At 38.9% G+C, this 13,203-nt stretch overlaps 1 protein-coding gene across 2 annotated transcripts in view; it reads right to left on the bottom strand.

Moving 5' to 3' along the window:
* Positions 1–6,321: 6,321 nt before the first annotated feature.
* Positions 6,322–13,203, bottom strand: part of GPCPD1 (glycerophosphocholine phosphodiesterase 1) — a 47,738-nt gene continuing 40,856 nt past the window's right edge. Inside the window, exons 19-20 of one of the 2 annotated variants that reach the window (XM_058684956.1) lie at positions 12,999–13,159; positions 6,322–7,561 (exon numbers count right to left, since the gene is read on the bottom strand). In XM_058684956.1, coding sequence (XP_058540939.1) covers positions 7,372–7,561; positions 12,999–13,159 — 351 coding nt within the window. In that variant the 3' untranslated portion in view covers positions 6,322–7,371. Of the gene's footprint in view, positions 7,562–7,772; positions 8,834–12,998; positions 13,160–13,203 lie in introns of those variants that run through there. The other variant, XM_058684957.1, reaches the window with a different exon arrangement.

The following is a 13,203-nucleotide window of genomic DNA, read 5'->3' as shown; positions in this document are numbered from 1 at the left end:
TAAAAAAAAAAAAAAAAAAAAAAAAAAAAAGAACTGCAAATTATTCAATAAAAATGGGAAGTAATGAAATAAAATCAGATGGACATAAAGAATTGATTAGAAATCCTGGAAATGAAAAATATAGTTTAATATTTAAAAATTCAGTAAGAAGTGTAAATGAGATACAGTGGAAGCAAACAATTGGAATACAACACTGAGGAAATCAACCATCTCACTCACACACGTGCACACACACACACACAACCTTTCCACTTACACGTCTGACAGGCATCATAAGTGTTTTTAGCCAAGGAGCCCTACCTTCAAATCACATCTCTATTAGGAGAACCAAAACAGGTCAGAACAGAGTCACTGTGGCTGAAGTGTGGTAGGACTTATCTGTCATTAAATGAGCTAATATCAGGCTAAGGCTTAGTTACTTTCCTTCTGTTGCCCTCTTCGACAACTGCTTTACAATCTTAAAACATACATTATACCTCAACTAAGTAATAAGCATGTTGAAGACAGAAGCTACTTTATTCTCCTAAGCCCTCAGTCTAGCTAGAAACTAAAACATAAGGTTCACACTTTATACATACTTCCATCATGATAGAAACAATAGCTCCTTGTATAGACTTTTTTTTTTCAAAAAGTAAAATTCTTGTTCCCCTTTGATTAAAACAATGGTTTTCCAGGGTGCCTGGGTGGCTCAGTTAGTTAAGTATCTGATTTTGGCTCAGGTCATGATTGCACAGTTCACGGGTTCGAGTCATGTGTCGGGCTCTGTGCTGACAGCTCAGAGCCTGGAGCCTGCTTCGGATTCTGTGTCTCCCTCTCTCGCCACTCCCACCCCCAGTTCATGGCTCTCTTCTTCAGAAATAAACATTAAAACATTAAAAACAACAACAGTATTTTTCCAAGGCCAACTCTATTATGTTGTTATAGTATTGAGGGAGGTTCAACCCAAGAAAAGGTACCAAATAAATCTACATTAGGTAAAATTTTGCACACTAAATTTAAGAGTAATTAATGAAAAAAAAAACAAAAACAAAAACAAACACTGCTCAATACTAGTAAAGCCTAGTTTAAAAAGTAGACCTTTAGCAATCTAATCAAGGATAACTCACCCCTTCACACCAAAGAAAATATTAAGAAAAAGTGATTGTTTCTTGGAAGACTTCTTGGAAGTATATACAAATACATACATATATATATATATACATATATACACACATATATACACGTATGTATGTTTACATACACTTATGATATCCAGTATTTAGTATTATAATGTATATAATGTATAATATATACACACTATACAGCTGGATGTACAAGTAATTTTTTTTAATCTAGGAAAACTAGCTGATGTGCCCAAAAAATATAAATTTAATTAAAAAAAAAAAAAAAAGTAGAGAGGGGCACCTGGGTGGCTCAGTTAAGCATCCAACTCTTGGTTTCAGCTCAGGTCATGATCTCATGGTTCCTGGAATCAATCAGGCCCCCATCAGGCTCTCTGCACTGACAGGACAGAGCCTGCTTGGGATTCTCTTTCTCCCTCTCTCTCTGCCCCTCCTCTGCTCATGCTCTCTCTCAAGATAAATATTTTTTTAAAAAGTAAAAAAAAAAAAAAAGAACATTAACAGGTTCTAACTAAAGAAGTAACTGCAAGGGTAGGAATACTTCAAAATATGCACATAGTTTTATAGGAGTACTTATCAAAGTGCCAATGAACAGACTATACTAACATTACATAAACTGTTCCAAAGACAGAAAAACCTGAAAATCTACTCAACTGACTTTATAAGGCTATCCTAATGGTCTCCAAAACTAGACAAAAATAGCAAAAGAAAACAAAGTCAATCTCATTAATGAATACAGATAATAAATCCTAAACAAATCAGTCAATACCTGTCAAAAGAACATTAATAAGTGTTATACCAATTATTGAAGGGTAATTCAACATTAGAAAATATATTAGCATCATTCACTCCATTCATATTAACAGATAAAATAAGAACTATGATTGTTTTCTAATTCCTCAAAAACCCACAGAATAAATTCAGCACCTATTCCTTGGGGGTGGGTAGGGGCTGGGGGGAAGGGATCCTTTAGCTAACCTAGAAGAAAAAGAAATTTCCTTAATTTCGTAAGGGTCACCTCTATAACTAGAAACTCCAGCAGCCATCGTATTATTTCCCATGACGGTAAAGAAATGAGGACGCCTACAATTGTTATTAGCTACTGAAGTAAGACAAGATAAAGAGAAAGCTGTCATTAAAAAGTAGAAAACGTATTTGATAATATGATCAACTAGAAAATCCCAGTTAAATAACAAAATGTTTTGACTAATCGGATTCAGCAGAGTAGCTACAGATGAGAGCAGTAAACCAAAATTAACTGATTACTGAAGAACATACTTACGGAAAATAGGAATTAAAAACAAATTTATTAAGTTTTTCTAATGTAAGAATAAGCTTTAAAAAGTTTAAAACACCTATGTGAAAAACTAATTTTACTGGAAGATGTAAAAATCTTGAAAAAAATGGAGACACACACTATGTTCTGGATAGACTTCATACTTGTAAAACATTAAATCCTTCCCACATGTTAATCCAGAAAACCCAACACTGATCAAAATCCCAAGGGGACTTTTCTGGCACTTGATAAGGTAATTCTATGCAATTAAAAGAATATGTGCAAGATTTTTTTTAATTAAAAACAAATGGGCAATTGACCTATCACATACCATAATATAAACTTCCATGATTTTTCTCTTCCTGGTAACGAGAGATTAGTGTAATACTCCTGGATGTCACTTACTAAGACTCGGATCATTGCGGGAGGTACGATGGGAAGTTTTAGCAGAAGGAAGGAGGAAGAGTTTTTTGGAGGCACATGACATGTGAGGTGCCCATTCAACCTTCAACTAGAGATGTGCACAGACAGCTGGATGTGTGAATCTGAGCTTACAGAAGTCTGGGCTGCAGACACTTGAAGCCATGGGGTGGAACATTTGCTAGACTTTTAGTTATCTTCTGGTGACATTACATAGTTTGGCTTTGCAAGTTTAGTTTCAGAAGTTCACTTATCCTGTCTGCATTTGTTTTCTGAGCAAACAGGTAGACGTATGCTTGGACCAATTTCATACAAGATTAGATAAATTAATCTCTGTACTTCTTTTATTACTCCTGTACTAATACTACTTTCCTCATTATTTTAAAATGCATTTCTCTCATTTCCCTTTAAAATCAGTAAAAAAAAAAAAAAAAAAAAAAAAATCCTCCACACTGTCAGGATAGCTTCTTCATTCTCCCTAAATATACTACAAATACTACCTTGGCCTGAGTTTACAATGATTATGCCCCAGAGTGGCTTCACAACCACCCTGATCTCTACCCCATTCTGCAAGGGCTCGAGAGCTTTGTTTCAACTTAACCTCTTTCTCTCATCTCTAACACATACTTGTACGGTCTTAATCATATGCTCTCTTGCATTTTCAACATTTCAAATCTATTTCTCAAACTATGCAAACCCACTGAGATATTTGAGTAAGTTTCTACTCATGAACACCAAAATAATGCAGTGTTCCTCCTGTGTTTACTTTGCTTCCTACCCCAACACCACACAATCCAAACCGAAAATGCAAAGGAGTCGGCTGTAGCCAAATCTGAATGAACAGCACTCCACTGCCAACCTAGAATACCAAGCCAGTGATAACGTGAAAGACAGAAATGCGGTCCAGCTGTGAAGAGAAAGAGCCAAGGCACAAAACACAATGACACTCCACCGGGACTGAGACAGCCACTCTGCAGGTCACCCAAGTCCTATCCAAGGCCACGTACCCTGCCCTATCAGGCCACCAGCTGCAGGATTTAGGTGTACTCCCCAGGAAGGGGCAGCCGGGCCTGGGGGGGGAGACCTGTACCTCATCTTCCACTCAGTCTCATAATTGTCCTCACTTAGCATGAAGTAGAAAATTGGTTTACAATAACCCACCTGTGACCCCAAGCAACTGGGGCAGAGTACACATGCAAACACACATGCACACGCATGCACATGAGCACACACACTCCAGACAACATAGCCAAGCATGCTGTACAAAACCGTATGTATACTGTGAAACAATCTGAGTTAGGAAACTAGGATCGTTGCCACCGCCATTTATTTGTCTAGTTCATGACTAAGTATGGAACACTATAGTAGTGCTAGAAATGCAAAGAGGTCCCTGCCCTTAAGGGGCTTACAGTCTTAGGGAAATAGAACAGGCACATAGAGAGACGGTAAGAAAGCACATGCTAACAAACGCCACGAGAATTCAGAAGGCAGCATAGTTCAAGAACACGGGATTAGGAATCACAAAACCCAGTTCTAGTCCCAACCTGGTAAAAAAGTCAGTTCACTTCTCTGGGTTTACTGGCCCAGCTACAAAACGAAGCAGTGAGATTTAGAGGCTGCACGCATTTGTTTGCATCATAATTCCAATCAGAAGCTGAGCAAAGTTTTATGGAAGAGGCGGTACCTGAGCTGGACACTGAAGGAAGACGGAGAAGGCATTTCAGACAAGGAAAGGGGTACTGAGGTAGGCCTAAGGGGGGTGGGGAGGGGTTGGGAGGAGAGGAGACACAAGGAACAATGGCAGTGAGGTAATGAGCGGCTGTGGTAGCCCTGAGGCACTACCGACACAGGAATGAACTGTATTCCTCACATTCACATCCAGTTACAGTACAGAGTTCCAGAGAGTAGAAAACACCAGAGAACAATGGCGGCATTTTATCAAACATTGCAATTTCCAGAAAATATAAAACGATTTTAACATTATACCTCTACATTGAAAATTGACATCAACAAACTGTTCCCACTGTCAAAATGTAAGCCAAAGTTTACATTCTTAGTAAACATAATTAAATCTCTTAATTCAAAAGGACATTTGATACAAATTATTATCCCAATAATTCCAACATTTTTCTACTATGTTCCATGCACTGTGGAAATAAAAGGCCAAGGTCCCTGCCCTTGAAGAGACTGTAGCCTGGTGAGACAAACCACCATGCCTACCTAGAATGCACGGCATGATCCAGGTATGGACATGGCTATGGAGTAAAAGATGGACTCATCCCTTCTGAACAAGTTTCAGCAAGGACTCAGAGGAGAGGCCGATGGCTCAAGGAGCAAAGAGTCTGGCAGGGCGAAAGTGTCTGTGGGGAGGAGAGGGCTTCCAGGCACAGGGCGCACGGCTACAGACAGGGAATAGTGTAGGAGCATGGCGTGGCCAGGGGAATGGTGGGCACAGTGGGTACAGTGTGGCCAGAGCACTGCACAGGGCAACAGCTAGTGGTATGGAAGCCTGGACTTAGTCCTAGTAAAGTGGGGGAGCTACTGCTTGCTATGCTTTAATTTTCTACTAACCCTGGTTTATAAGGTCAGGAAGGGATGCAAAGGAAGTGAGCAGTGAGGCTCTTTCTGTGTCATAAGCAGTCCTTGCGAGCTCTTTGCAAATTACATTGTTCAGGAACACCCCCCCCCCCCCGCCCCTCCCACCTCTCCTTTCCCTTTCTCCCTCAACATGGAGCCGCACTGCCCTGGGACTGGAAGGCACAGGGGAGGAGGGCAAGTGAACAGGACCGAAAACGCACACCTACAGCTAACCAAGTTACCATAAGGTAACGGTCACTGTACTGTACACAGGTCTGCAGACAAAATGAATTTTTTCAGGAGTTTTCTAAAACTGCCTAATTCACACCAAAGTCACACCAAAGTGTTGGAAAATCTTTCAGTGTGGGAAAAGTATATAGAACACTTGCAGAAGACTGCATTTCCTAAACTCTTTTCCATTAAATATCAGTGTTACAGCACAACACCATACATAGGATTTCAAAGCCTATCTTCACACGATTAAGACTGAACCAAAACTGCATTGTTTGGCTTAAAAAATAAAAAGATACACCGTGTAATTCCAAGTCTTAGGTTCTCAGCCAGGATTCTCAGCTAGTACTAAAATGTGTCAATGCATGACTAAACTGCCTAAGTGAAGAACATGCAGTAAAAGGTAGATGCAAGTAGGGCATTACTTCAGGGCAGGAGTCCAATGTCTCGTAGTAAGAGAACCAAGTCTATAAAAGTAATACCTTCCTGAAATTTTGTTTTAAAAGGAGGAAAATAAATCTGTGTATTTTATTCAACATTCATTCTTAAGTTACAGTTAACGCCAAAACAATCAGCCTCTAAGGAAAGAAACCTTAGTATAATCCTAAATACATGCATATACATTTAGAAGGATCGTCTACATTTCCTAAATAAGTTACATGCCTGATATACATTAACCAATAAAAAATACCAATGTGAGAATTCAGGACATTTATTTTTCTGCATGGAGATTTAACCGCTGTACAACACACACACACACACACACACACAACAAACCCACAGAGCAACGGTGTGTAATAGGTAGTGAGAGACACTTAAAATAAGCATATTTAAAATGCCTACAAACAGGCTTTTTTTTTTTTTTTTTTTTTTTTTTTTAGGCAACAAAATATTTTCAGTCCTTGACACCTTCTCACACTCACCTAGCACCACAGATGCAAGGACTTACAGTAAACATGTACAATCTCATGCTTAAAACCTAAAGCATGCATGGAATAGAATTTACACATTACGGCCTACTCTATTAAGTATGCACTACATACTTCTAATATTTTATACATTAAATTACCCTGCAGCATTTTGAAACTTTAACATTTATGCAAAACAACTTTTGAAAGACTTATGAGACAAGTTTTCAAGGATCACCTCCAGGCTGTTTACACAGGCATTGGTTTGGTTAAGTGGGAGAATGGCAGCAGCCTCAAGGTTCATACTGAATGAAAATGGTGTGTGTGCATGTCAATCCATGTAAAAAATACATATATACATAGATGGCACAAAGATTTGTGCAGTTGGAATCACCAGTGCAAATGCATGCATTTGAGGTACTTATTTTTTCCATGGTCAGGTATAATTATGCATAGTCATGTTCCTCAAGTGCTAAATATTTCAGACCTGATCAAATGAAAGTTGTAAGAACTGTAAATATAAGATATTTATATAGTTAATTTCCAAGCACTATGGTTTTAATGGACGTTTAACATTATATGTTTACATATTTAGTTTAAAATGTTTGCCAACCAATAAATTTTCTCATTGTAAAGAGACTGACTGGTAATTATACCTGGCCAAATGATTTAAATAGCATACTTGAAATTCTAGCAAGAATTGTAGTGAAATAGTAAAATACTTCATTATTGCTTCATTGGACTGAGAAACCTAGAAGGCATAAACAATGCTCAGTGATGAAAAGTGAACCCCCACAACAGTGGTGCGTGCCCCAAAAGGGCCTCTGCCCAGTAAAAACTAAGCACTCCCCACGTTATCAATGCCGTTGGCATCCACATGGATATCAGGCTCCCCACACAAAGATGAGGGAACAAAGCGGCTAACAGTGGGACACAAACAGCTCTTAAGCTCTGGCAATTCTTGCTTCAGGCGTTCCAACTGCTCCACTTGGAATATATTTGGCTGTTCAGGCATCCAATCATATATCCTATGATGAAACAAACAACAAACACATAAAATAGTGTAATTTCATGGTTCCCTTAAGACCTGACTTAACCTTTTCAGGAGAATTTGATTACAGAACGCCTGGAACATTCATAGTACAGGAGCACACCCTCCCCCAACTTTTTACAAGATGGAAGTTATCAGCTCTGTTTAAAAATACTTCTCCATCTTTCTAATAATGCGGAATAACAGCATTTCTTTTTGGGCCCGTGATGAAAAAGCCTGATTATAAAGCAACTGAAACAGAAAATGAAATAAATCTGTAGTTTACTGAGTGACTGATTCTTCAGGTATCTTCTCTCCAAGCGAATCAATCGACAAGGCCTTATTTTATGACGGGAAGCTAGGAAGAGGCAGAGCTGGAATCCATACCCAGTTGTGACTTCAAAGCACTGAAGATGTGCACTGAGAACTGTCCTGAAGTTGTGTGGCACAGGCACACGCACTCACAGTTGAGAGCCCAGAAAAAGCCCATGTGACAATGCCAGCACTGCACTGCCCATCAGCAGAGAGAGGACGGCCTCTCAGGCCTAAACGTGAGGGCCGGGCAGCTCACGTGAGGTGCGATGACAGAGGTCGTTGTGGTATCAGAGCAGGAAACAATTTCCAAGAAAATGAGAAGTGACCTCTGGGTCAAGACAGAAGACTGAACTGAAGCATCTATGTTTACTTTCCCTGTATATCCCATTAAAAAGAAAATAAAGGGATTAAAAAAGAATCCATGCATACAGGGAAAAACAGAAACAAAGAGACACAGTAACACAGTTTTGGGAGCTGGGAAATAGATGTGTAAGTAATAACAAAGTATTTCAGTTAGCCGAGCGGAAAAGGCCAAATCACCAAATCACAAGCCAGTAGTGGAAACCATGAGAAGGCAGAGTTAAAAGCAGCACCCGTTTCCCCCTAGAACTAGGGGGAGGGGAGACTAAAACAGGGCAGATGAGGTGAGGGCCTGAGCAGCAGTGAGCATCTCCCTTCCTAACTTCCTGCCATGGAGGCTGCCCCACACCCCTGAGGTTGGTATTTCAAGAATTTAACAGGAAATGTCTTGGAATGGAGGACAAGACAACCAGGTAAGGGTTTGGGCATTTTACAAAAGCCACCAGCACCAGGAGACAGTCCACACATATCACACATGCAAAATTCAGAGACATGCCTTCCCTTCCCCAATCTCGTCCCTTACCTGATTCCCAAGAACCCTGGGAGCCAGATCTGGATCCTCTAGGTAGTTTATATAGATTCTTCTGTGAGGAATCTGGTCAGTCAAAAAGTAAAGTTCTGAATCTACTGACATCAGAAGTATGACCAAACAGGCCACTCACATCATCCCACAGTGAAATCCAAGTGAACACGCCCCATGCACACACTCAGAGCCTCCAACAAGCTTTTTAGATCCCTATTTCTTATCACGAGAAGCAGTCAAGGGTTTCTAAGCAACTTGAGGAAAGCTTCTAACATGTAAGATAGTGAGCCAAAGAGAAGAAAATTCCAAACACACACACACACACACACACACACACACACACACACACACACACACACAAAGTCCTTGATGCCTTCCTAGAAATAGTTCATTAAGCCAAAACAGAATGTTATATATAGAGAAAAAAAAGTACATTCAGAGAATAAAGACAGTTCTTAGAAATTAAAGACACAAAAAAGTCAAGAGAATGGGTGGATGATAAGTGGAGCAAAAAGACAAAGATAGAAAATAGAAGAAAAAATAAGAATTAGAAGCCTGGTCCAAGAGTGTGTCTTATGTAAACTAAAGGATTTCTTTTATAAAGGGGGGGAAAAAAAAACCAGAAAAATGGGAGAGACAAAAATCAAAGAATAATTTACAAAATTTTCGGCATCTTCAAGGACACGCATCAACAGATTAAATGGGCTGCCATGTGCCCACCACAAGGGATGAAACCAGACCCACAACAAGACCCATCTCTATGAAATTTTACCACACTGGTGACAAAAAGACGACTCTCCAAGCTTCCAGACAGGAAACAAAGAAACCACTCGTGCAGAAACAAGATTCAACATGGTTTCACACTCCTCAACAGTAACACTGAAAACTGTGAAGCTGACGGAGAAATGCTTTTAAAATTCTGAAAGAAAATGGTTTCTAACGTGAAAATTTATGCCCAGCCACAATACTTCCAAGCATGCAAGACCACACATTTACTTTCCATGTCTTCCTTTCTTAAGAAGTTACTGAAGGGTGTGTTCCATAAAAATAACCATAAAGCAAAAAATATCTGGACCACAGGAAATGGAAGCTCAGACACAGGAAGGGTCAGGGAGCAGTCTTCACTCAGGATGATAGGAAGCAAAAGCAAAAGCAAAAGCAAAAGTTTTGCAAAAGCAAAAACTTGGCAATTACCTAAATGTTCTCAAGTAGAATAAGCGGTGGTAGAGACATAGCCACGAATATTACACAGTCACAAAGACGAATAAATTGTAATTATACACGATAAACAGACGGACTTTAAGAACATTGTAACAAGTGGGAAAAAAGTACAAATAAAGTCTAAAGCCATGAGAAACTAAATGATACTATTTAGTGATCGAAATAAGAATTTAAAATTTTTAAAAAGAGAATAATAATAATTTGATAAAGTTGTATCTGAGAGAGGAGATAAGGGAATTGAATTAAGGAGAGGCAAACGGCAGACTTCAAATCTAATGCTAATATTCTTTAACATGCGTGTCTGTTACTGAATTTATATTTTAATTTTTTAACCATTTGAGCAGGTACAGTAATTATTTTATAAAAATAGGAACATTGCCTAATTACTCTATTTGACAAGTATTTGTCCCATACCAAAATGAGAAACAACCAGTTGGGAAAGGTAAATTAAAGGTCATCTTATCACAAATGCAAAAACTCCAAATATCACCAAATCGAACACAGCTCTTTATATGCCATAACGTATTGCAAAAACATGATTAAATGTAAAATCTACAGTGTGTTAATACCTTTGTAAAAGGAGACTAAATCGGTTTTTGACCCACTAAAACACCTCGTCTTACCAATAATTCTCCCCAATGTAAAATAAATCAAAGGCTCCCAAATCACTAATCATTCAAAAACTTCTCTACAATGTCTAAATTTGATGATTAAAAAAAAAATAGTAACATAAGCACATTACATACCAGAAAAAAATAGCTTAAAAAACATCAGGGCACAGGAACTCAGCTAAAAACAATGAAAGGGATAACAGGCACAGGGGACTGCTGGTTTTCACTGTAAATCTTGTATACACATACAAAACACACATACATACTTATATATGTAGTTCTCAGATTAAAATGTTAAAAAAAAAAAAAAAAAGTTCAAGGGTAAACACCAACTCTAACAGATCCTAGCAGGAGCCCCACCCTGAGCTATCTCCTCAATGTCTTTAACATAGTCCTGCCCTGAGTCATGCTATTGCTTCTGCATGAAACTCAAATCCTGTCAAAGCAAACTTAGCCACTCCCAAAAACCAACTCAACACTTCCTCTTTGAAAGCATTCTTATTGGGGCACCTGGGTGGCTCAGTCGGTTAAGCGTCTTGATTTCAGCTCAGGTGGTGATCTCACAGTTCATGAGTTCGAGCCCCAACACAGAGTCTGTTTTGGATTCTCTCACTCTCTCAAAATAAATGAATAAACTTTAAAAAAGGTACTCTTATTGATCCTTAGCCAGGAAGAACTCTCTTTCTTGGGGGCTTTTTATCACAAAGTATATTCCTGTTCTCCATTACATGTCACAATTTGGCTCTAAGTAAGGCCCTTCAGATGAAGGGAAGTTATTATACATGGTATATCTCACAATACATTTCCTTGCCTGAAAATATTTGCAATCATCCCTTCCTTCTCCTCAAAGAAAGAAATATTCTCCAAAATTTTGCTAAAGCCAGCACTTCTTTCAAATGATTAATGTAAACATTTTATCTTCATTTAATTAGTTGGAAATGTCTCATATAAGTGATGTAAAATTTTTATCTTCATTGAACTAGTTGGAAAGGTCTATTATAAGTGATACAACTATACAGGACAAACAGTAAAGTGAACTAAAATCAAGGAAAGTACTTTTTTTTTAACATTTATTTATTTTTGAGAGACAGCATGAGCAGGGGAGTGGCAGAGAGAGAGGGAGATACAGAATCTGAAGCCAGATCCAGGCTCTGAGCTGTCAGCACAGAGCCCAACGTGGGGCTGGTGATCATGACCTGAGCTGAAGTCGGACACTTAATCGACCGAGCCATCCAGGCGCCCCCAAGGAAAGTATTTTTTAAAACAAGCCTGGTAAGAATTTCATCACTTACTCTTTGTACGATGTTGCTCAAGTATTAGTAAGATTGCCCACCCCTCAGTGGACTAAATGACATCCTTTCTAACCCCAAATTTCTTTATATTAAGCAATCTTTTCATCTATCAGATTGGTGGCTCTCAAACTTACATCAGAAACACCTAGGGAGCTTAAAAAAAAAAAAAAGAAAAAAAAAGTTCAACAAATATTTGAACCCCTACTGTGTATCACACATTATTCTAATTTTTAGAGATAGAATAGTGAACAAAACAGGCAAAGAGCCTGTCCTCACGGAGCTTGTTTATGTGGGCGTGTTGGGGTGGGGGAGGGGGGAAAAGAGATGGAATCCGCTCACACGGGGCCTTGGAAGGGCCTGTGATTTTACTCTAGGTGACACAGAAAACCGTGCAAGTTATAAGCAGTAATAGGATCTGACTTTAATTAGAACAGGCTCCCTCTGGCTGCTGTGCTAAGAACAGAGAGCAGGGAGGCATGAGTAAAGGCAGTGGCCAGTGAGCAGACAACTTCAATAATCCACGTGAGAAATGAGGTGTCCTTCTCAGTGGAGACTGACTATAGCAAGTGTGGCGAGTGGATACATTCAGGGTAGATTCTGAAGACAGAATCAACAAGATTCTGGGGTATGAGTTTAAGTACAGTCACGAAAGACTCCAACGATTTGGCCTGAGAAACTGGAAAGACAGAGTTGTCATACTGAAATCAGGAAGTCTACAGAAAGAACAGGTGTTGCTAGCTGGATACAAAAGTTTAAGCAGTTAGGGGAAACGTCTGAGATGTAAAGGTTGGAGATATAAAACTTAAGAATAAAGGTATGAACAGCCACAGAACTGGATGAGACCCCCAAGAAAGTTGGTGGAGAGAGAGAAGCATCTGGGGGAGAGAGCCCCCCAACCAAGACAAGAGTACATCTGGTATGGAGCCCAGTGATCTGAATGTTTAACAAGCTTCCCAAGTGGTTGTGCTATACTCCAAAGTTTGAAAAACTCTACAAATAAATGTTAAACCTCAGGCTGAACTACAGAATTTTAACTAAGTTTAATATTATTTTTAATTTTATAACTATTTTTTTCCTAACAATACATGAAAACTTTTCATGAAAGACAAATACCTATCATAAATTAGACCATTAACTCCAAACTCCTTCAATTTCTTTCTGTTTTCGGGATCATTGGTATCATCACCCCAGCAGAATATGACTAGTCCCTTAGCTTTTGCCTCTTGAATATAGGATGGGTTTCTGAGCAGGTCTTCAGTATGTGCATTTATTCCCTAAAAGAAGAAAAATAATTTACTCATGAGAAAGTAACTTATTA

Source organism: Neofelis nebulosa, chromosome 9 (genome assembly GCF_028018385.1).
Source record: "Neofelis nebulosa isolate mNeoNeb1 chromosome 9, mNeoNeb1.pri, whole genome shotgun sequence".
In the NCBI taxonomy this organism is placed as follows: domain Eukaryota; kingdom Metazoa; phylum Chordata; class Mammalia; order Carnivora; family Felidae; genus Neofelis; species Neofelis nebulosa.
The sequence above is the reverse complement of the archived record's forward strand: the minus strand, read 5'-3'. Positions and strand labels throughout refer to the sequence as shown.